At 45.6% G+C, this 22,794-nt stretch overlaps 2 protein-coding genes across 2 annotated transcripts in view; one reads left to right on the top strand and one right to left on the bottom strand.

Moving 5' to 3' along the window:
• LOC139351093 (leucine-rich repeat and fibronectin type-III domain-containing protein 4-like) overlaps positions 1-20,624 on the bottom strand; it is a 38,793-nt gene extending 18,169 nt beyond the window's left edge. The window contains exons 1-4 of the mRNA XM_070992771.1: positions 20,499-20,624; positions 18,543-19,409; positions 830-1,441; positions 555-717 (exon numbers count right to left, since the gene is read on the bottom strand). Of these exons, the coding sequence (XP_070848872.1) occupies positions 555-717; positions 830-1,415 (749 nt within the window). The 5' untranslated portion in view covers positions 1,416-1,441; positions 18,543-19,409; positions 20,499-20,624. The remainder of the gene's footprint in view (positions 1-554; positions 718-829; positions 1,442-18,542; positions 19,410-20,498) is intronic.
• The window catches only part of LOC139351094 (pyruvate carboxylase, mitochondrial-like), a 251,754-nt gene that overhangs the window by 161,426 nt on the left and 67,534 nt on the right, over positions 1-22,794 (top strand). The window lies entirely within an intron of this gene.

Consider the following 22,794-nt stretch of genomic DNA (forward strand, 5'->3'; position numbering starts at 1 on the left):
ACACTATAAAGAGCAGAATAAAGGATTTATAGAGAATATCATCAATGTTCTGACTTTTCAGCCCAGAACAATACATAGTGATGCTGTAAAAATCTCCACTGTCTCAGATATAGATGGGTGAAATGCTACACGGTGCCCTAAAGGACAAGCCATATAGAATAGCTATAGCAGTGCTCACTCAGACACAGTGTCGTGAGCTCAGGCGTGCACTCATCAAATCTTAACAAAATCGAAGTCACAGAAAATTAGGACCTCATCAAAATTGATTCACTTTCAATTTCCTGAGCTTTTAGTCTTCTCCTTCCAGCCTCAGCAGTTTGAGCTGGTTTCTCTTCATTGTGTGTGCTGACTCTTGCGTGATCACACAGGGCCTTTCCACTGTGCCCTGAAATTTCAGGAGCTGAGCTGTGCGTCTGCGGCATACACTTGAGACCGAGACCTGAGCACAGGAAACTCTAGAGTAGTACAGCGTGTTTCTGCTTAACAAAGCAGAACAGAGTGGATTGTATGAATGCATGACGCGTGGGTGATCACAACAGAGACAAAAAGCTTACCTCCTGAGGTTGTTGTAGGACAAGTCGAGGTCTTCCAGCGTGAGCAAGAAGTCGTCAAAGGTCTGGACAGAGACTTTGACCAGCTGGTTGTTGTTGACTATCAGGTGTTGCAGATTAACCAAACCTGCGAGGTCCCTGGGTCCAAGTGTTGTCAAGCGGTTACCTAGACACAGAGTTAATTCATACCATTTTATTTTTTGAATTCAGTGTTTCTATGAATATCCAAGTCAGCAGGATTGTAGTTATCTTAAAATAGCAATACTGTGTTGGCTCACCATCCAGATGGAGCGAACGCAAACTCTCCAGGTCAGCAAAGGCCATTGGTCGGATCAGGTGGATGGTATTCCTCGACAGAGTCAAATCAACCAGTCCGGTCATGTTGACAAAGTCACTCCCGCCCACTTCTGTGATGAAGTTGTCAGCCAGTCGCAGCTCAACGGTGCGCCGGTCAACGTGCGGGGGGACGAACAGCAGGCCCTTGTCGGCGCAGAGCGTGCTGAGCGACTCTGAAAGGTTTCGACACACGCAGTGGAAGGGACAGGCCGAGACCACGCCCCACGTCTCCCCTGCTCCAATCAGAGAAGGCAGCAGGCAGCATGTGACCAGAGTCAGCCAGTGAAACGCTGGGAGGGTGACTGAGTCGGGAAGGGTCCTTTTGGTCGCCCTGGGACAGGCGCAGTGGAGGAGATGGGATGAGGAGGGCAAAGGTGAGACGAGGAGAGGACGGAGAAGCGGAAGAGAGAGGATGGATGGATGGAAGAGGGAGGGGAGGGTGGAACGTTCCGCCCTTTGTTCGGGGTGGAGGTGTGTGTGGGGCAGGTGTTTTTGTCTGCGGGGATTGAGGGGTGGGGGGACAGGCATGGTAGAACGCCTGACGATCCACAGACCTGGAGGGAGACGAAAAGAGAGAACAGGAAGTAAAAAAAGAGCAAAATGGGTTTCAGACTCATTCCATGGTCAGACATTGTTTTGTAAGAGATGTTTGAAGCATGTTTTTCTGTCTGGTTTCCTGTCTTCCACCTACTCTGACTAGACAGAGCTGGAACGAGAGCCTGCTCTGCACACATGCATACTTGTGTGGGCCAAGGCCTCCTCTTAAATGAGTACCACTCTGCACTAATGCCCACTTGGTGCTTCATAACATAAAAAATCCATATTGAGAAATTGTCAACGCCCCTGCCACAAACACTTTCTTCCCGTATCTCTTATATATACACTTGCAAGCATGCACAATCCAATGCACCTCTTCACCACTTCAGCTTATTGCCTAGCAACAACATCCCAAAAGACTGAACACAGCCGGTCCCCATAGTAACAGTTACCTAGAAACCTGTAAGAGCGGATTAGGCAAGTGTTACATCATCGGACCCTTTCTTAAGACTGTGGGTCAGTCAATCAAATTGGGTCACCAGCCTTGATTCCGCAGCAAGACTCAAGTCGAGCACAATCTAGGTCTCCATAGGCTCAGCGAAGGGTGCAAGGGTCTCATTGTAGTCTCAGTCATGCAGAAAATCTCCAAACAAACACCTCTAAATACGGCTATGTGATAATAAGGTATAGCGATGAGTCACCGCCCCTGATTGGCATGCATAATAGTTGTCATAGCAACTGTAACCTAGATACTGAGAGAGTGACAGGGAGTGTTGATAACAGCCGCGGCGACCGGGGAGAGGAGACGGAGAGGATGAGACGGTGAGTCAGAGGCAGACAGACAGAGCAACTAGCATCGGAGGAAGACGGGGCAATGGAGCAATGTGGGAACAATGTGGAGTAGAGCCTTGAGCATGGTGGTTATATAGTGATATATAGTATGCAACCTAATACTTTGAGTAACGGCCAGACATAACCGTGTATCATGCTGACTTCACGCAAAATGGTTGACGCAAATTGCTGGCTCAATATTTTCCATTAGGCGCTAGCTTTGCTCTTTCTGCATTGAACTGGAAGAGGGTTTACCATTTAGCTGGGATATTGAGCCAGTGTCGATATCAAAGCTCGGGGGTTTCCAGAAGCATTTTGCCTTTCTCCTCCCCGTTACATGGATTCCTTTGGTCTACCTCCAAAATGTGAGCGCTATTAGATATATTACACGGGCTACAGTGTCCCATTTTTGAAAGTCAGCATCAAAAAGATAGAGACCCAGTGCAGACTCCGAAATGTTCCCACTGTTAAAGAGAAGGAAGCAGTATCCCGCTAAGATGATGGGAACAGATTACATATGGATTACTTAAGGCTCCACTGAAATGCTATCATTACTTCCTTAATGTCAGGCATTTCCTCTTCAAAGAGAATGTTTTGGAGGGACATTAAACCAATGGGCAATTAGTTAAGGAGCAAAAGGCACTTCTTTGATAGGACGGGCAGAAAGACAAGTTTGTGCCCGTTCATCGTACCTTTAAAAGTCTGCACTGACTCAGGTGTTAGAAACCAGAGCTTTTATTGACCATTTCTGCTACTTAACTCTTAATACTCAAGTGGGTCTTGGTAATATAACTTACACTACATTGATAGTTATTTCCTTGGGTCTGGTGTCATCAGTTTCAAACACTTAAAAAAAAAAAAAAAAAAAAGGATTGCAGCAGGATGGGGTAGGGGGGTGTGTGGTGGGAGGAGAGGGGGACAAAGTCACAAAGGCCTGCAGTGACAGCCAGTCTCCAGGGCAATCGACTTCCAACATGGACTGCTCCTGAGCCCCCGTGGAGGCGTGCATACTAAAATGCGAAAATGCTCCGGCAAAAGTGAAACGCCGCTTAGAAATGTGTCTCCTCGGCGGTGGCGGTGGCAGCCCCTGAAAAGCCTTAACGTCAGGTGTTGTTGTAGAAGGAGCACGGCACTTCAGCCTTGGCTCGAGCAGCTTAGCCCCGTGCTTTGCTAATGCTTGCTCCTCAGACAGCTTACTTTACCGGTGGCACACTGAATGTCAATACGCTCACGCACTCTCCCGGTGTGAGGTCTGTGTCTCTCCGCTCCTTCAGCTGACCTTTATCTTTCCTTCACCCCCCTCCCACTTTCTTTTTTCCCCCTCCTTTACTCTCCCTCCTCCCTACACTTTCTCACTTGGGCTTTCTCTCTCTCCTCATGACTTACTCTGCTCTTTCTCTTATTTTCTCTCAGTTTAATTTTCATCTCGTTCTCGTAAAAGCCATCACATCCTTCTCCTAATGTCACATGCCTTCCCACACCTTCACCCCACCACCACCACCACCACTCTCCTACCTACCTCTCCTTTTCTTCCTCTGACTCTATTATTAGGGATTGCTCTTTCTTTCCTCGCCATCCATCCTCTACCGCTTATCTCCCACTGCAGTGCTCCTCCTTGTGTTTCCTATCTTTTACCATCCCGTCTCTCCATCTTTGCTCACCTCACATCTTATAACCCTTTCTGCCTCTGGCTGCTCTGTAAATTTCCGCATTTTCTTTCTTTGTGCCTCATTCCCTCTCTTTCCTTTCCTCCGTCTTGTCTGCCCTTGAGGCAACCTGAGTACGACAATGTTATCAGTCACAGGTCTACCTCACCACCTTCTCTCCCCTCTTTTCCCCTCCTCCGCCTGTGTCTTTTTCTCTTGTCTCTCTATCACTTGCTGACTCTGCTGCCCTCCATGTCTCCTTGCCTGTCCTGCTCCTACTTTCAGTCACAAACTATGCACACACACACACACACACCCCCTTAGATCCTACGTGCCACACACACATGACTTTGTTCTATCTGCTGCCGCGTTCTGAGATGCGCTCCTCCTTTCCTCCCTCACCTCCTTCATTTATCCAGCTTTCTCACCCATCATCTGCTTTATCTTGATCTTTTTTTTCTCCTACTTTTCTCCCTTAGCTCTTCCTCACTCCTCCTCCTACCACTTTCTACCTCCCTGAAGTCTTTCTCCTTCCACCCCTGCTTCTCCTTCTCCCTGTCATCCCTGTTAGGGAGCAGATCTCATTTGCAACAAGAGCATTGCAGTATTGAAGCATTCACCCACACACACACACGCACAGTTTGTTGAGTGTAACCGATCCGTCTGCTTGGTGATCGATCTGACCCAGAGAGATGGATAACACCCTGTCCCATTCGTTTACACTCCTCCTCTCGCTCGTTCTTTCTCTCTCAGCCTCTCCTTCTGTGCCCTCTTTCGATGCTGTTCCTTGTCTTCTCCATTTAAAGGTGGCAATCATACGAGTAATTGATTTTTACAGGTATGTAGAGTATTCATTAGGGGGGTCACTTTGTATAGCGAGGCATGGTCACTCGTTTGGACACAGTATGAACTTGCTGCTTGCTGCTTGTGGCGAAATAAAATGTGAGCCAGTGTGCAGAGGTAGCACAACATCAGATACATCTAATCTGTTCCCATCAGTCTTTATCAATCATTTTCAATAAGACAACTTCTCCAACTAAGCCAAGCCAAACGTTTACTTTGCAGTATTTTGCACACAGAAACAGGTATTTGGACATGTAGTTTCTCCAATTTAAAGGCATTTTTTTTCCCCAAATAGCATGTAAAACAGAATTTAATGGATGATTGCAACTTCCCATTTAGAGTGTTTCAACTTGGAATTAGCCATCACAAGTCTAGATAGACGGGTGTAGATATTCAGGTCACCATGATATAAAGCTCTCAAATCCTCACACTTCACATCAGATTACCTCAACGAAACAGCTGCCTCAATGCTACTTCACAATTCACTTTTTCAGTTTTCTCGGGCAATTATTAAACAGCACCACACATGATAGCATGTGCATATACTGGGTGTTGTATAGAGCTCTTTAATTCTGCTTTTACTTGCGTTGTCTTTTTTCCTTCTCTTTACCTGCCTTTTTGTCTGTTTCTTGCACAGCTGGAGCACTTGCATTTGGTCTCTTGGGATCAATAAAGTCTTATCCTATACATTGCACTGATGCAGCACACAGGTGCAGTACAGTATGTGTGCCCCTCTGCATTTCACCACCATCAGCCAGTGTCTACACTTAATGTATATGGTTGAAGATGTAGACTCCACTATGCATATCTAGTGAATGTGTGTGTGTTCTTGTGTGTGAATTAATGTGACATTTCTTTGCACTTAGCAAGCCTTCACTCTCTCTTAAGAGTTTGCTGCTGAATTTGCAATAAGAAGGGAACACAGAGATGTGAGCGTGCGCGCACACTAATTCTCTCGCTCGCTTGCTCCTGCACTCGCACCAAAGCAGCAAGCATCGCAGTATAGCAGTAAGGCCAGGAGCTCCTTTGCATCCAGCCTGCTTGATGGTTTTTTTTTGGGAAGGGAAGAATAAAGGGAGTCAGTCAATGAAAGATAGATGATAGAGAGACAAATCACAGAGGAGGAGATGACAGAAACATAAGAAAAGAGATCAGACACAGAGCAGATGAAATTTTAAGAAAAATCTGTTTGTGTGTGTGAAAAATGCATCACATGAAATTACATGTGCATCTGGCAAGTGGTTTGTGTTTTGAGGGAGTGCGTGCGTTCAGAAGGATGTGTCCCACACGAGCATCCGCCGCCGCCGACACCGCCGCTTAGGTTTGTCTTTTTCTGTGTTTTTTTTTTTTCTTTTGCTCCATCTATTTTGGGAATCCTCTAGCTACACTACCTTGCGTGAACCCTCAACCTTCTAGAGAGCAAGAAGCAGGCGGGTGGAGAGAGCAGGACGGCTGCGTGAAGTGAGCGAGAACATGAGCTAAAAGCGTCCGTGGAAGGAACTGCTCAGTATCCCCAGTGTTGGAGCACGACTCAGAGCTGCGAGGCTGAACCTAACCTCGCCCTAACTTCCAAAAGTTTCTGTTTAAACACCCACCGTGGTCCCAGGAGGGCGCCGCTCCTTTTGGTGAGGCCAAACCCAGCTAAATGTGAAGCTGCTAATAGCTTCAGAACAGTCTTTAGCCTTTTTGTGGTGATGCTTTTGAACCTAACGCAAACCCATGCAATTAAGGGACAGCTTCAGGCATGACTTAAAAAACTGTAATGTGTCAGTTTTGAAGGCTCATTTCCCTTTTTGCTCTCAGTCTTTAATACCCTCTGGACTATTCTAAATGTCAGGCCCTCTTACATGCTAACCACACTAACTTTAATAAACTATGCACATGTGAGTGTTTTGCATGAATATTTCAAAATCAGCATATTGGCGTATGTGTTCGTGCAGCCACTTTGGAATGCACAAATGCCATTAGCCTATAATCGACTTAGGGAATGTTGCAGTGTTTACAAACAAGGGGATTTGTATTAGCTCTCAAAAGCCACTTATCGCAAGCGCGGTAATCCATAGATCAGATTGGAATAGGTACCGCAAGGCTTCAGTCAAAACTGAAAGAGGCTAATGTTTGGTTGCTAGGTGTGGAAAGCTGAAGGTAGAAATGAATGAACAAAGCGACGCCATTCAGCTACCAGCTGCATATTCCTGACATGCACTTCGACACTGTTTGATCTGAAAATACACACAAGCCTTACCGGCACAAATGCAGTAATCAAATATGGAGGCAGCCTTTCATACACACTCACTCACACAGGAATGATTTCAAGCACACTAAGATTTCCTTGCATGCACTCTTACTCATAATCTAGGCCCTTGATATTAGGTGAGAGCGCTTGCATACAGAAACAACCGCAAGCATACCAAAACAGTCTTCCCACACAATCATAATTATAGGGAGGCCGACACACACATACACACACACACACACACACTCTCTCTCTAGGCAAGGAACAAAAGCACGCCCACAGAGCCTCTTCGTGCGGCAGTCGTGTGTACTGTAAGCCCACTCATCCTTTTGATACTATCACTCCTCTGTCATTCCTCTGTCATATTCTGTCCGCTTTAGTCATCCAGAATGTATAGAGAGCTCAGGGAAGAGGGGTATCACTATTGGATGTGGAAACGGACAACAAACGAGGGATGCCAAGCGAGGCTAGCTGCATGAAATACAGTGAGGGGGAGCGACAAAAAAAAAGAGAAGAAAATGGGAGACAAGTGCACAAGATGGTGGAAGGAGGGGTTTGAGAGTGGAGGCAAATTGAAACCCGGCAGTGTGAAGAGCTGAGAGCGAGTGGGAAAAGAGGGAAGGAGGAAGGAGTTTGAGGAATATGGAGGAAAAGAGGGATGAAGAGTCAGTGTGTATGAATGCGTGTCGTTAAGCGGATGGGCAGAGAAATATGTAGAGGCGATAAACGGGTGAAGGCCGCCATCCATCACTGTCAGAGAGAGGGATGAGGCAGGGAAGAGCGGATTTGATTAGGGAAAGGAACAGCCGTGTTAAAAAAATGAGTTTGTAAGGTACCGCCATCGTGATGGAAGCAGAAGAAGGAAGACAGCGGAGAGAGGGGAAGCGCGGTTGAAGGATGGGAGCGAAAGGTGATGAGGTAACGAGTGAGAGGAGGAGGGAAGAGCTGGCCGGTCAAGCGCCTGACAGTTAAGCTGTAAAGGATTGGCTCGGGACATATTACCCCAGGTTGAAACTTTATTGCCACAATTTGGCCATCGCAGTAGTCGAAAAGTGCTTTATTGAGACAGTAAACTGTGATCGGAGGTCAGAAATGAAAAGGAAGAGTTAGTTGTGAGATGATGAGGAGCTGTGCCGTGGTTGGATTGAGATCTTTCTCCCTGACCAATAAGATACCAGAAAAATACAAACACAAAAAACGGTTTCGCCACAAGTGTGTCTAAATGATAACTAAATGATAACCTAAATAAATTTGATTCGGTCAGCTGGTCAAACAATAAGGAAACACGTCTAAAAGTCTGACCAGATGTTCAGTGCAAAGCTTGTTACTTGACAGCTGGATACTGGATATTTTGGGGGCAGATATCCACATTGATATTTGGGAGATTAGAAAAATAAAGATTTGTGTGTGTTTTAATTATTCAACAGAGATGCCGTTTCTAAGTTAGCTCAAAGCTAGTGTTTCTGAACTACTATTTCCTGTTAGCTACCAGCCAACATATTCATCAATATGTATCTGTAATAAGCTGATATATGCTGATCAGCTTAGCCAATTGATTGGTCTACTCTGTATTCATCAACACCAATAAGTATATGTTTAACAGCCAGATCTCCTAACCAGTTGACCGGGTTTTGTTTGTTTGTTTTTGCACTACAAATCAAAAGATAGAAACCTCCGTACTGGCGAATACTGGCCAACGTCCAGCACTGACAAGGATGTGAGCATGAGTGTGAAGATTAGTAGCTTTCAGACACGGGCAGGCTGCAATCCTAGTCTTTTTGTAGAATGTGTGCCCCTTAAAAAAAAAAGGGAAAAAAATGTGCAAATGTCAGTCATTAAGTGCTTGATGTGCACCCTTTGAGTCTCTACAGTCATCTCTTTTTTCCAGCCGTATAGACAGGGGGTACTGATGGAAAAAGCTCGCAGAACCCCTGAGGTAAATGGTGGGAGTGAAAGGAGAGAAATGGGAAATCAAGAGAAAAGAAGTGAAGTGTATTCTCTTTAAAATAAAAGGACTGCAGTCTTCTCACAGCAGGGCTCCAAAATATTACAGTTCTTCTGAAATACTCCACTCAACTAATTCCTCCCAAACCTCCATGTTGTGTTTGAGAGAGAGAAAAGAAGGAGTGTGTGTGTGTGTGTGTGTGTGTGTGTGTGTGTGTGTGTGTGTGTGTGTGTGTGTGTGTGTGTGTGTGTGTGTGTGTGTGTGTGTAGACAGCAAGTGTCTGTATTGGCTTGTGTATATGCATCTGTATGCACGGCCCTCTCTGACTAAATCCTGTTGGAATCCATCCTATTTGGAAGATTTTGATAATTGTTTCTATTCCTGGAACACTGCACAGTCAGATGTTTCAAATGTTTTTGTTTTGGTTGTTTGGTTTCGTTGCGTTTTTTCACACCTTTGGAAAAGTTTCACCTCTGCATCGGTTGAGGAATTTAAACGCTTATATAAAAACCTTGTTTTTGTCGCACTCGATGCACATTTCACAGCTCTTGCATGAAGACCATGAAAAGTCCAGTTCTGGTGATTTTCCTCTGCAGTCTGCAAATCAAGCATTTGCTCCTGATGCCCAGAAAATTGACTTTTGGAGGCATGAGCATTTCATCAGAGCTGAGTGAAATTGTAGCAGAGCGCTTTTGACTACAGCACCTTATTTTAAGTAAGAAGTTCTTAAAAGTATCTCTAATCTTTTGACATGGCAACACTTCAGAGAAAGCAAGCCACTTTGCTGTTTGGCATAAAAACGTAATGATAATATTGGTGGAGGCTTTGAAGTATGGCTTTGTAAAGGCTCCCACATTCTGCATCTACTTGGCACAGATAAACAACCCGGTCTTTAGTGAACTTAGAAAGCTTTGTTAAATACTGAAGGTTAAAAAGTCAAAAAAAAAAAAAAAAAAGTTGAGAAACCGATATTAGCTGGGATTCTTTTGAAGTACGCCTGTTTTTTGGAGGCCAGGCCCAGGAGTTAACCGCTGCTCTGATTCACCACAGGCTGTGAATTGGTGCATGGTGAAGACTTGAAATGAACGAAAGCATGAAGTAGGCCTTGCTCTTGCTCTGTACTTGGCGATTTTGTGCCCCGTGGTACCCCATCCCAATTTGTTGCGCATCATTTGGTGACTCTACTGCTAGTGTTGAGTGGCGTTGAAGTGCCATCCAGTAGTTGACCATCCATATTCTTGCTAATAGTATCTGTTACAATGGTGACCAAGTGAATGATTTGCACCAAATAAAGGCTCTGTTGGATTTCCCTTGTCCTTGCACAGCATTGGCAGTATCATTATGAAGCTAAAAGACAAAAACCGCATGAAGCTCATGTGACCAGCTGTACAAAAGCCTAAAACCCCAGCTAACTATTAAGAAAATAAATTACTTACTCCACCTTTGAAACATGCCCTACTAAGTCTGTGACCAAACAGCTCTGAAAGTTTTCTGGAGAAGTTCTGTAACAGCCTTGTTACATCTGTGGCAGCCAATCTCCCACTCCATGCTGAGGTTTTGTAATTTTGTTTCCTCCCGTTGGAAAGCCCGCACGACTGCACAGCTTGGGGATTAAATTTTCCGGGAGGTAAATTGAATTGGCAAACAACGGAGGTGACAATGATTTTCTTTGGCACTTCATTGGCACAGATCGTGCCAGGGAGCATGATCCACTATCAAGCACTCATTTGAATTTTTGATTTTTATCCACCATCTAGTCTTTATCTGCTTGCAGATCAGTGTTTGTGTCCACACTTAAAGGAGTAACAGCCTTTGGTTGTGAGTGCATTTGTCCCCCCTGTAATGCTTCACCATCACTCAGACTGCAAAGTAGGATCTCACATTCTAAAGTCCTTTTGTAAACTGTAGCTGTAGTTTCATTCCATACATCGATAATACTATTACAGATGGATACAGTTGAGCAGCCAAAATGATGGAAACAGCTGAGCAAATCAGGGACATAAAGTGCTGAAAACGGCCCTGGCAGCTCTGTTACGCTGCTCCACCAGGATGCCTTTCTAGTTGGAGAGGAATCATTTTTCATTGGTGGATAGCTGTCATATTGGTGCCAGAGAGGCAGCTCAATACTGCTCTGTTTTGATGCTCCCTTACTCCAGATGGCAATAGCACAGTTGTATCTGACTAAATTGCGCAGTAACGTAGTTGAAGATGGGGGCCAATAAAAGCCCATAATTAATAGCTGACTGTCTTTGTTTTTGCCATATGCTCGTCTTTTGATACAGATTCCATATTGTGTTGAATGTGGTGGGGAAATGAATCTTGGCATCTGACTCAGTTGGCATCCTCTAAACGTGAGCTTTTCTTTTTAAAGGGGCTATCACAATATTTTTGTAATAACATGTATCAAATGACAATGTGACAGTGTGGAAGGGGTTGCTTGTAGTGACGAGCCTACAGAGAGTTAGCTCCTGAATCAGCAGCTCCCCTCGGCTTTACAGAGCTTCATAGCAAGTATCAGCTCCCCGCTTGACATCATTTTTGGCGAAATTGCTTTAAAACCAGCAGCAGACAGACACAGTTAACAACTAGATGGTAAACATAGTGGAGCGTTTAGGAGCCTTACGTTTCCCTCACGAGTTGGTAGAGGCCACAAATAGTGTTAGAAGAGAGTGAATACTGGGCTGCTAGATGTAAGCAAGTGTGTGCCAACAAGCTTACCTTATCGACTTTAAAGATGATGATATGTCAGTGTTATATAGACAATTTGTGCCTGTTGCCCCCAAGTGGCCCAGAAAATCACTTATCATAGGTTTAAGGTCTCCCCTTAGCCGACATAACACAGTCTTTGAAACGACTGATTTCAGCTAGGAAAGTCTTGAGTTGGAAGTTCTTTGTGGAGGAAGAAGGACTCCGCTGTGGACTCCATTCATGGCAGTTTTGCATGTGTCCCACTGTTTGCCGTCAGCCTTTTTCAAACTGTGTCTGATTGGAAAATGAATGCTTCTTGAATTCTGTAATCACGTTCCTGTCCCGTTAAATGCGATATCTCCTGCGGTTTGGGCCCAACTCCAAACACCTGGAGGACAAAGCACTTAATATGTCTGAGTCCCTCCTCACGAGACGCTCTCATGCAGTTTGGAGCTTTTGGATTGGTGTGAACTGTAGGTGGTGGTGCGCGTTGGCGCTCGCAGTCACAGACGGGTCACCCAAGAGAAAGCCTTCAACTCTAAACTACTTCAGTTACTAATCCAAATTTTCTCCAGTCGTACACATTCTCCCTCTCGAAGTCTGCAGACATACGAATACTTAAATGCAGTTCTGCTTACACCCACAAATGTGCCTTCGCATGACACACACTATCACAAGTGTTGCAAAATAACTGACCTGCCACTCACCCTGAACATAATGCGCTTGCAGTTTTTCTCCGTCCCTCTCCTCCTCCTCCTCCTCCTCCTCCTCCTTTCATCCCTTCTGTTGCTCTCATCCCTCCTTCATCTTCCTGTCTCTGTCTTTCTCAATCTTTTCCTCCCTGCGTAAAGATGATGTCTTTCTCTGGCTTCCATCTTGCAGCCATTCCTACAACCCTGCCATATTTTCAGTGGGTGATATGTGAGTGCACCTGTGTATGTTTACATAACCGAGGCTAATCAACAAAAAATTGCAAATCACCACAAACACCAGCCGATGAGCAACACACAAACACGCCGCTTCTGAGCTGTCAACACCTCGCGCCCAATCAGAAACCCTGCAGCGCCAATTATATGGACCCTGATTGGCTAACGCGACAGGATGCAGCTCGACAAAGTGCCTGTGCGCTTGTATGCATGTGCAAGTGGCGGTTTGATGATTCAGCAGGGTTCCCTTTCAGCTCTCTAAGGGGAAATCCTTAGCATGAGAGCAATTACCCAATCAGCACTCTGCAACCAGCACAGTACGTCAATGACATGCCATCCAGGCCTCTGAATCACACTGATGGATGCATTGATCAATGCTTCACACAAACATATTCATACAAACTCTATCTTCAATCATGTATTTCCTCCTTTCCTCTTTTTAGTTCCTTTCATTGCTTGTATTGCTCTTCTGTTCATCCCTCTCTGACACAAAGAAATGTCCAGAAATGTGGAAAGACAGAGGGCTGGGAATGAGAAGTGTTGCAGGATACATGTGGCGCAGCGATCGAAGGAATTTCCAATGAATATTTGGTTGAGGCCTGTTAGTACCAGGCGTGTCTGATCACAGAGGCCACTCTCAGCCACAATGAATCACAAGCTGCACTGTAACTCACCACAAAGAGCTTTCATTTTTTTCCCTGATGTAAGACACTAATAAAGGCGAAACAACACTGCGCTGCAATGAGCCTGCAGGGGAAACCGGTTTCCCTTGAGTTTGTTGATTACTGCGTCTCATATTCTAATGCTTAGCAGTGCTGATACAGGCAGGAACGCTCTGTGCTCCGCTGTCAGACTTAGACTATATGTGTTGCAGACGAGGTACAAGGTGGTTTTCTTCTGACAGTCATCACCCACGCTGCATCCTGCACCGTGATTCACCTGAGCATCTACAACCGGCTGCATCTGTCGAGCATCGTTGTAATGCAGACAAACACCTGCGAGTGTGCAGACGTACAGTAGTGTTGGTTTGGCTGGTGTATTATGCAGCTGGTGGGGAGGTGTTGCCAGCATGTGTAGCAGAGATGTAAGCTGATGGATCTAATGTTTAGACATCTTGAAAATCACTGTTGAAGGTTTGATATCACACAGCTGCCTAAAAGCCCGAACCACAGTCAAACTCCAGTTTCTGTCGCCTCTTCTTGGTTTTCTCCTTAAACCCCTAAAATCAATCTATCAGGGGTGATAGTTAGTGGACCCAGCAGATCACTTCGCCCATTTTATTTGTGTGTGTTGGTGTGGTGTAATGCTGTTACAATTAGCCAAACATTTGCTCTTTCCAGCCTCTTTAATGTTGCTTTTCTCGGTTTCATGCAATTATGAACTAACTATCTTTGGGTTTAGGACTGTGGATCAAGCAAACATATTCATCTGAAGACATCATCTTGGTCTCTGGTCGTTTTTGATGATGTTCAGACTTTATTGACTAAACACTGAAGCAGTTAATCAGAACAAATCCACAGATCAATTAATAATGAACCTAATTAGCAGCTGCAGCTCTAGTCTGATAAATGCCACCTATCTGCTGCTCTGCAAAGATTAAAATAAAGCCCTTACATCAGACTTGCGAAGCCGAACAAGTCGCGGCTCTTGCTTGAGTGGGACACGCGGCCGTTGGCGAGCACGTAAATCCGTTCCTCCTTTTCCCCCTCCGTCTCCAGAGGGGGTTTTCACAAAGCAGGATTAGCAAGTTGGCCAGATAGCTTTAAAAAGTACTTTTGTTAGCAGTTCTCACTCTGCATAGCTGAATCATATTCCTAAACCTAATATTCAAATTGAGCCTCGTGGATTCGTATCAGTATTACCAAGAGAGCGGAATAATCTTTTCCAGATAGGTGGGTAGCTTCCTAATCCTGACTTGTGAAATCCCCCACGAGGGACCTCGTGGGTCCTCAGATCTGCATCAGGTCTAGGTATTTCCTACACATACAGATACATCAGCATCCATGCTCTCGTTTCCCACTTGTGCCACACTCTCCTCCAGTAGCCTCACACACACACTCCTTCACAATTGGCTCTCCCCCATTCCCCCCCACCCCCACCCCCCACCCAAAAGCCACCCCTCCGTCTGTCTCCAGCGGTTGCCGTGGTTACAGTTTGTTCTGCTCATCAGGCGCCTGCTGTGCCTAAACAGACTGTCAACAGTTTAATTACTCATGCTCTCATCCCTCTATCTTTCCTAACTTCTGCACTGTGCTTCTGCTTCTTGCTTCCACCTCTGACTGGGGAGTCACTCCTCCCTGTGACACTCCCTTTTTGTCTCCTTTCATTTTTTTCTTCCTTCACTCACTCCCTCATCCCTGTTTTGTAATCCCGTCCTCCCTGCCCTTCTTTCCTACTATGTTTGACTCCTAACAGCCTAATTGCTCATCCTTTTAACTTCCTATCATATCAGTTTTATTCCTCCATCTTTCTATCTACTCGTCCCTCCCCCTCAGTGTGCCAGTGCTTTATTAGTGTAGTTTTTCTTTTCAGACATTGTTATTCCTCTATTCCCTTATCCCCACTCCCTCTTATCATCCACCTCTCAAGTGTCATCACTCGCCTTTTCATTCTTCATTACTCAGTCTCTCTCCATCCTCTGAGTGTTCCTCCCTATCTTAAACAGTCAGTCTTGTAATTACTCCTCTTCATCACGTTATCGTTCTATACCTCTCTGTCCGTCATCTGCCCATTCGGCTCCTTGGCTGTCGACAGCGGCCTGATGTCTCATCCTTTTGATGTTCCCTCTCTTCTCGAATAGCGCAGCCTTTCACTTCTCTCACTCCACCATTTGTCATTCATTCGTCCATCCGCTCATCCATCATGTGCCACCTTCCTGACATTTACCATGCCTCCCTTGTTCCAGGGTTTCAAATCTTCCACTTCTCGCCTTGATTGAAATGAAAGCTGGTTGTATCAGAAAGGTGTGTGACATCCTTCATGTATCATTCATCATCACCTTTGATGTCTTTTCATGTGTCGTCTTCTGTTTCATGCAATTATCCTTATTGCCTGCAGCTCTTGTACTTTCGGTTGGTCACTATGTTTTGAACATTTCATCAGTCACTCTGTCTAATCTCCTGTCTGTTATCTTTCTAAGTCATTAATTGGCTGCTCACTAAACCCCTCCCGAACAGCTGTTGGCCAATCATGTCTTAGCAAGAGTTTAGATGGTGGTTTCTTCTTTTAACCTCTCAAAAACCAAAAGTAAAAGTGTAAAGAATGGATTGAAAATGTGATTGTCTGCTCTTAACTGCAATGGTTAGTATGTCAGACAACTAGCTTGCTGTAGTAACCTGAATTACTACCAAGGCCAGCAGCATTACATCATGTATGGGGGCCACATTAGCATTAGCAAAAACATAGTGTTTGAAAATAAAACCAATAAAAGCTTGAATCTAGTTTTTCTCTTGCTTAACCAAATACACGCGCTCAGCTGAGTCTTTTGGTCAAATAACATGTACGCAATCATTAAGTGCCTATTTAAGATCCTTTTTCAGGATTCCCATTTTAAAAAAAAAAGTCTGCGGGAAACATCCGCTAGAGACAGCGTTTTCAACCAACTCAGGGAGCTAGCATTAGCTTAATTAGCTTGCAAATAAAAACGCCAGTGACAGTTACTTTATACTTTAGACGTGTGAGGATGCAAAGCTTCCCAGGCATAGCAACAGTAACTAAGGGGGGCGGGGCTTAGCGAACTGTCAGTTAATTGATCTGCACCCTTCAATAAGTGGTCCAATGCCTGCCATTTTTTTTCCCCTCTATTCCTTCATCCACTTCCCAGTCTGTTCAGCTTGGCAAGGCTCCTACTTTGAACAGTGAGCATCCCATCTGCTCATGCATCTCCCTTACTGTAGCCCCAGAATGACAGACACCCTCAGCAACAACGAGCCACACAGAGCATTAACGAGATAATTCAGAAAATGTTCCTTTTATTACGCGTTTATTTCTTTGAGCCATGTGGCACTTACCTGCTCTGCATTCTTATGACTTAGTCTAGCAGGAGAGCAAAGCCAATCATTGAATTATGATTCGGTTAATGGATATCAAAAGGCCTCTTTGTTACACTTTAAAAAGATCCAGTCATCATCTTTTCAGAATTGGCGTCGCCTCTGTTCAAAGCAGGAGTCAAAGCCGCTCTAAACGATCAACAGAGCAAGTAATGAGCCCTGCCTTGGTTACTCAAAAAAGCTTATTGTTCATAAAAATAGTTTCACATGTGTTTTGTTTCTAGGGTAATTAATATTCCTCTAAGGTAGAATTTTACTTCTCCCCAAAGTTGTGTCTCATAATTGCCATGTCCATTACATGGAACAGCCCCATGGTACAACATATTCCCCTTGTAGTTATATCTCTAAATAGCTCATTATGGGTGTCAGTGATCTTTTACAGGCTTTTTGGGGACATGTAAGACTAATTGTAGCCAATAGTATAACAGTAGAAGGCTCCATAATGATGGCCATCTGTCATTTCTTTTTATTTCCTCCTCATCTGTCTCTCTATTTTTATCTCTACACAGTAAATCACCATTAATTTATCACTCTAGCCTCAATGTGCCTCTTTCTAACATTTTTTTACTATCGTGTCACTGATCGTTGTAGACTTCATAAAATCGCCCTGTTTATCTCACTCATCCTTTAATCAATCAGTCCCTCAGTCTTTTCTTTTCGTCTGTCTTTTCTGCTCCTCAGCCACTTCACATCTCAATCTTTTTCCACCGTATCATCCTCTGCTCCTCTTCATCCCTCCGTTTCTGCATGTCTCCCTCCTTGATGTTCCTGCCTCTTCTGTTATCTCTCTCTCTCTTTTTCTCTGCCAACGTGGGCCCTTCATCATTTCACCCTTTCTCTCCTAATCTACTTCTGCCTGTTTCTTCCATTCATCTGTCTCTGTCCATTCTTGTCACTTGACGAAGTCGATCATTGCCTCTCACTCCTCTTGCTGCAATCCTGACCTCTCTTAACCCTCAGTGCCAGTCGCTATGTCGTGTGTCACCCCTCCCTCTCCATCTCCCCTTTCCATCTCCCTGCATCTCTTGTCCTCCTCCCTTTGCCTCCCTCTTGCACTTTCCCTCTCCTCCCATCTCCATTTCTTTCTCATAGCCCTCTGATCCTCCCGTATATCCACTCAGTCAGTCTGATCTCCTGTGTCAGTGTGCCAAATCTGTGTGTGTGTGCGCGCGCTCAGACACAGCTTACGTAAAAAGCCTCAAATGAAGGGAGGTTAGAACTGTTCTGTGCCACCGCCGCTGCCGCTGCCGCCACCGCCACCACACAAACGCTCTCAGCCCCGCATCCACACACTTACCATGGCACACCGACACACGCTCATCACGCCAGGTGAGATTACATAAAGGCGAGGTGATGAAAGCCAAGCTGAGACGCACCTAGTGAGTAATCTGATACAGGACATCTGGCAGACACTCACATACAGAAGCACACGAGAAAGCAGGATTCTCAGAGTGGTCGAGGTTTGTGGAGCAAAAGAGAAACAAAAAAAAATGGGGACCTAGAGGTTCAGAAGGATTAAAACAGAAGGATAAGAAAAGAAACACATACAATCATCTGTGCCATGTGGGGGATTTGAACGTGTGTGTTCTCCTCTGCGTGTACTCTTGACTTTCCCCTCTTATGTTGTTGTTGTTATGAATGCACATCTGTTCATTATTTATAGGCCAGAGTGTGTGTGTGTGTGTGTGTGTGTGTGTGTGTGTGTGTGTGTGTGTGTGTGTGTGTGTGTGTGTGTGTGTGTGTGTGTGTGAGGGAAAGCTGAGTTCCCAGTCACAGTGAGGGCTGGTGTTCACTGCATTTATGTGCTCAATGATTCAGCACAAGAGCGCTACCCATGCAAACATGGATCCACCTTTACTGGGCCAATATATGCCAACAAATGTGTGTATGTGTGTGTGTGTGTGTGTGTGTGTGTGTGTATTTGAGTGTGTGTTTGAAACTGCGTGGACGTTACCTTTTCCGTCTGTGCGGCTCTATAATCCGAATCAGCTCCACATGTTATCCAGGTTTATATGTGCGTGTGGGTGTGTGTGTTTGTGTTTAGCACAGATCTCGCCCCAGGTGTTTCTCCTTTCGTTGGGCCAGCAGTGCGGTGGTGGGGGGTCAGGGGTGGGGGTGGGGGTGGGGGGTTGTGTGATTGTGCTGAAACCTGTCCTACTCCCCTTCACACTCGCACGCCCCCTCACACATCAAAAGGAGGCGGATGTAGGTCAGTGTAAGAAAAACCAGAGAGTTGCAGAAATTCCAATCCCACAATATCCTCTTAGGCTTCTATAGATGAAGAAAACCTGGAAAATCCAGAATTACTCGCTCGATCCCGGCGCGGTATTCCAAAATAGAGACCTCAGTTTGAGAAGAAATCCACGTATCCACTTTGCTCGAAATCCTATTTATGGCGTTTTGATATGATTTCCTCATGGCTGTGTTCAACTTCTCTCTGTATCTGGAGCAGTTCAGTCAACAGAGGATAAGAATCCTGGAGTTGGTGGCGATCTCCACCTTTCCTCTCTCCTCCTTCTCTCGCTCCCTCTTTCCTTTTTTTTCCTCCCCCTCACTAATGCAACCCCTCTCTTCTTATTTATTCATCTGGCTTCCTCTCCAATTGCTTCATTCTTTCACACGTTTAGCGTTCTTCCCCCTCCTCTTCCTCTCATCCCTCACTTCCCGGTGTGATTTCCAGGGCGTGTCACAGGGCCTCTCTCCGCTCTACACAGTGCGTCCCGTGTTTGCTCTCCCACATTGAGTCAGTTGTTTATTGATGACCTTGGCAGGAGGTGCAGAAAAGGAGGTTTGGGAGTGTGATGGTGGGATGGCTAGAAACCTGCAAATGAGGAGAAACACGGAGAGAATGAACTGTGTGCACTGCACGTGTTCCATTAGTGCCTCCTTTACTGTGTGTGTGTGTGTGTGTGTGTGTGTGTGTGTGTGTGTGTGCTCTCACATAAATCACACTGGATTGAATCCATTATCACTTATTTTTGTCTCATCCTCCCTTCTCTCCTCCACCTGACCTCCCTTTCCCCTCACATCCATCCCTCTTTCCACAGCGTCCGCTGTCGATCATTCACTCTTGCCTTATGGCCTCTTTAAACCCCCCTCTCCTTCTTGCCATCTCCGATTTTTTTTTTTTTTTCTCCCCTCTTCCTCCCCCTCCCCGTCTCACCTGTCTGTCAAAGACAATCGATAGTTCTGAGACCCTCTTAACGCCTCTCAGCAGGCTGCATTGGTTTGTTCTTGCTCACACGCGTACTCACAGGAGCACAGACGCACGCACACGCGGCCATGCAGCACATTCATGCATGCTTCAACGCATACCACCACCACCACCACCACGCACCTATCCACGAAGTAGTCATGCAGTGATACTCCCCTGCAAGCACACGCAGCCTCTGCACGGCTCTCGCTCTTGCTCTCTCTCCAGCCACACACACACACACGCAGTCTAATGAAACAACTGGGCTATTGATCAGCACCATGAATGTCAGACAGTTCAAAAGTCCCCCCCCCCACCCTCCACCCCACCCACTCTGGCCCGTCAATCAAACTCCACAAGCCGACACCTTTAAGAAGACAATCTCATTATCTTGCTCTAAAGCTGTGCACTCATTCTGTGTGTGCTTCTTTGTGAGTGTTGTGTGAGTGTGTATCTGTACATCGGTGCCGCGGCTCACATATATGCAGCCTTTTTCTTCCCCCCTTCCTGAATTCTACTGAAAATCCTTGATTCATTTTGTTCTTTCCATTTCTGTCCACCTGCTCCTTCTCCTCCGGTGTTCACTTTGCCACTTCAAAAGCACAATGCAGTTACTTGATGTCCTCTTCTCCCGGTTCTTTCATCCTTATCTAACATGTCCTGTCCCCTTTTTCTGCCCTCCGCTACCCTGCTAGATAAAAAGGTGGAATTACTAACCTTGTTTTCCGGATCATTCCACCGCAACCCCTGGAAACCGCCACATCTCTCTGTCTCCGCGGCTCTCTCTCTGTCTCAGCTCTGTGGAAAAACACCCATCTCTCTCTCTCTCTCTCTCACTCTCTCTCCTCTCCTCTCCTCTCCTCTCTATCTCTGTCTCTCACTGCCTACCCCCCCCCTCCTCTCTCTCCCTCTCCTCCCGCTGGTCGTCCCCTCACTCGGTCTCGACAGCTGCAGCGCTCTGTCTGCCTCCTCTGTCGCTCTTCCGTCAGGCTGTAGGCTGATTGAATTTTAAGTCATGTTAATCCCACAGAACAGGTACTGGATGAAGGAGGGGACACAGCAAAAAAGAAGGAAGAGAGAGAGAGAGAGAGAGAGAGAAAATAACAGAATGCAGGGAGTAAGCTGGCATGTATTTTTAGAAATCTCTTCTTTCCTTCAAGGAGGTTTTCTCCATTTTTTTTTTTCCTTTACTTGTCCTGTCTCCACTCAGTCACTTCTCCTCTTCATTTATCCATTCATCTGCATCTTTATCCGCCCCTTTTCCTCGCTTTCTTTGGCTTACTTGTGTCCTCAGCTAGTGGAGAAGAGTGTGTGGTTCCCGACGAGGAGGACTGTGATCTGTCTCCGGCAGCGTCTACCATCGGACTGAGAGGGAGAGGGAGCGAGAGTGCACGAGAGGGAGGCATGAAGATGAGGAGGGGGGTCAAGGGGTGGGGGGAGAAGAGAATAGAAGAGAAGAATCATATAGGGGCAGGAAGAGGGACAGCGAGGAGAAATGAGGAACTGGAGGGAGAGAGGAGGGGTAGATACGAAAATACAAGAGGGGGAGAGGGAGAAGGAGTACAATAATGGAGGGCAGTCATGGAAAGTAACTAAGGACACTGACTCAAGCACTCCCCTTCAGTTCAGATTTGAGGTGCAGATTAAGATTTCACAAACGTACCTTCAGCTCATAAAATATGGACACGTCGTTATATTGCAACGGTGTATAAAGCAGTTAGAGGAGCTCCACCTTGACCAGCCGCCAAGCTGAAATGCAGCTCTAGCTGTGTGTAAAAGAACAAGGCTGCTAATATCGTGTGTGTTTCTCAATGACAACAAATCCCATTTAAGAAGACTTAATCCAACAATGACCGCCTTCTGCTAACAAGTACTCGCTTTGTAGCAAAGCTAATATTGTCCAATGGGGGACGGAAGATCTGACACTTACATTTAATTATACAGTGAGCATACAGATGCCTTAAGTGTACATACAATAATACTTTAACCTCTGCAAGAACCCTGAAATTTTACTTTTGATACTTAAAGTCCATTTTTGTGATGTCTTTACTTTAATTTGAGTCCAATTTTTAATCCGACTTTCACTTGTTGCTCAGTATTTTGCCACCCTGTTACAACTTCTTTTGCCCAAGTAAAAGATGTGAGTGCCACTGATGGAGCATCGGGGTTGGGGAGGAGAAAGAAAGAGAGACGGAGGAAGAGGAGGACATAAAAGTCGGCTGGTATGACAGCGAAAAGCGAAGCTCTCCGTGCCTCAAGCAACACTGGGTCAGACCGGGGTGACAGGGGGAGCAAAGCAGGATGATTAAGAGTGAGCACATGAGTGGCGTCGTGTGAGCAGAGAGAGGTGGAGGAGAGAGAGGAGGCCGAGGATCTCTGGGGGCATAAGGGAGATAAGTGAGGAAGAGAGGGGTTAGTGAGGAATAGAAGCAAGGAGTGGATGGAGTGATAGCATGGCGATAGGAACATTTGTAGCTGATACGACTTCAAACGGTGGTTGAGCGCTTGATTTCCCCGCCGCGCCGATAGCTGCTGGAAATAGCCGTTTAATGGAAACCGCCTGTGTGTGGATGTGTGTGTGCGTCCCATTACTCAAGCAGAACCTATAACGGCAGAGATATTCGATGTTGTTTCCAATTTTTACATGTGCGCAGGTCCGATTTATCATCACAATCACCCAAAAAAAAGAGGCCAGGGACAGAGATTTGGTTGTGTTATGGGTGAATTGCTTTTTCATCCCAATTTCCACCCAGGAGTCCATTTTTGTCCTTCATTCACTTTTCCGTCTTGTAAATATTTCTCAAATCTGTGCCTCTCCTCCCTGCTTATCTCTGCCTTTCAAGCATTGCCTCTCATCCCGCTTCCATGCAACTCCATTTTTCTTTCTTGAATTTATTTTTATCCCTTGCCTTCTCCCTCTTTACTGTCACTCCATTTTTTTTTTCCTCCTGCTGTGGGCCAGTGTATTTTTAAACTAGTAAGCCAGACCTCCCTCAAAGCAAGGTCCAGCAAG

The sequence above is a fragment of the Chaetodon trifascialis genome, chromosome 23 (assembly GCF_039877785.1).
Source record: "Chaetodon trifascialis isolate fChaTrf1 chromosome 23, fChaTrf1.hap1, whole genome shotgun sequence".
NCBI lineage: Eukaryota > Metazoa > Chordata > Actinopteri > Chaetodontiformes > Chaetodontidae > Chaetodon > Chaetodon trifascialis.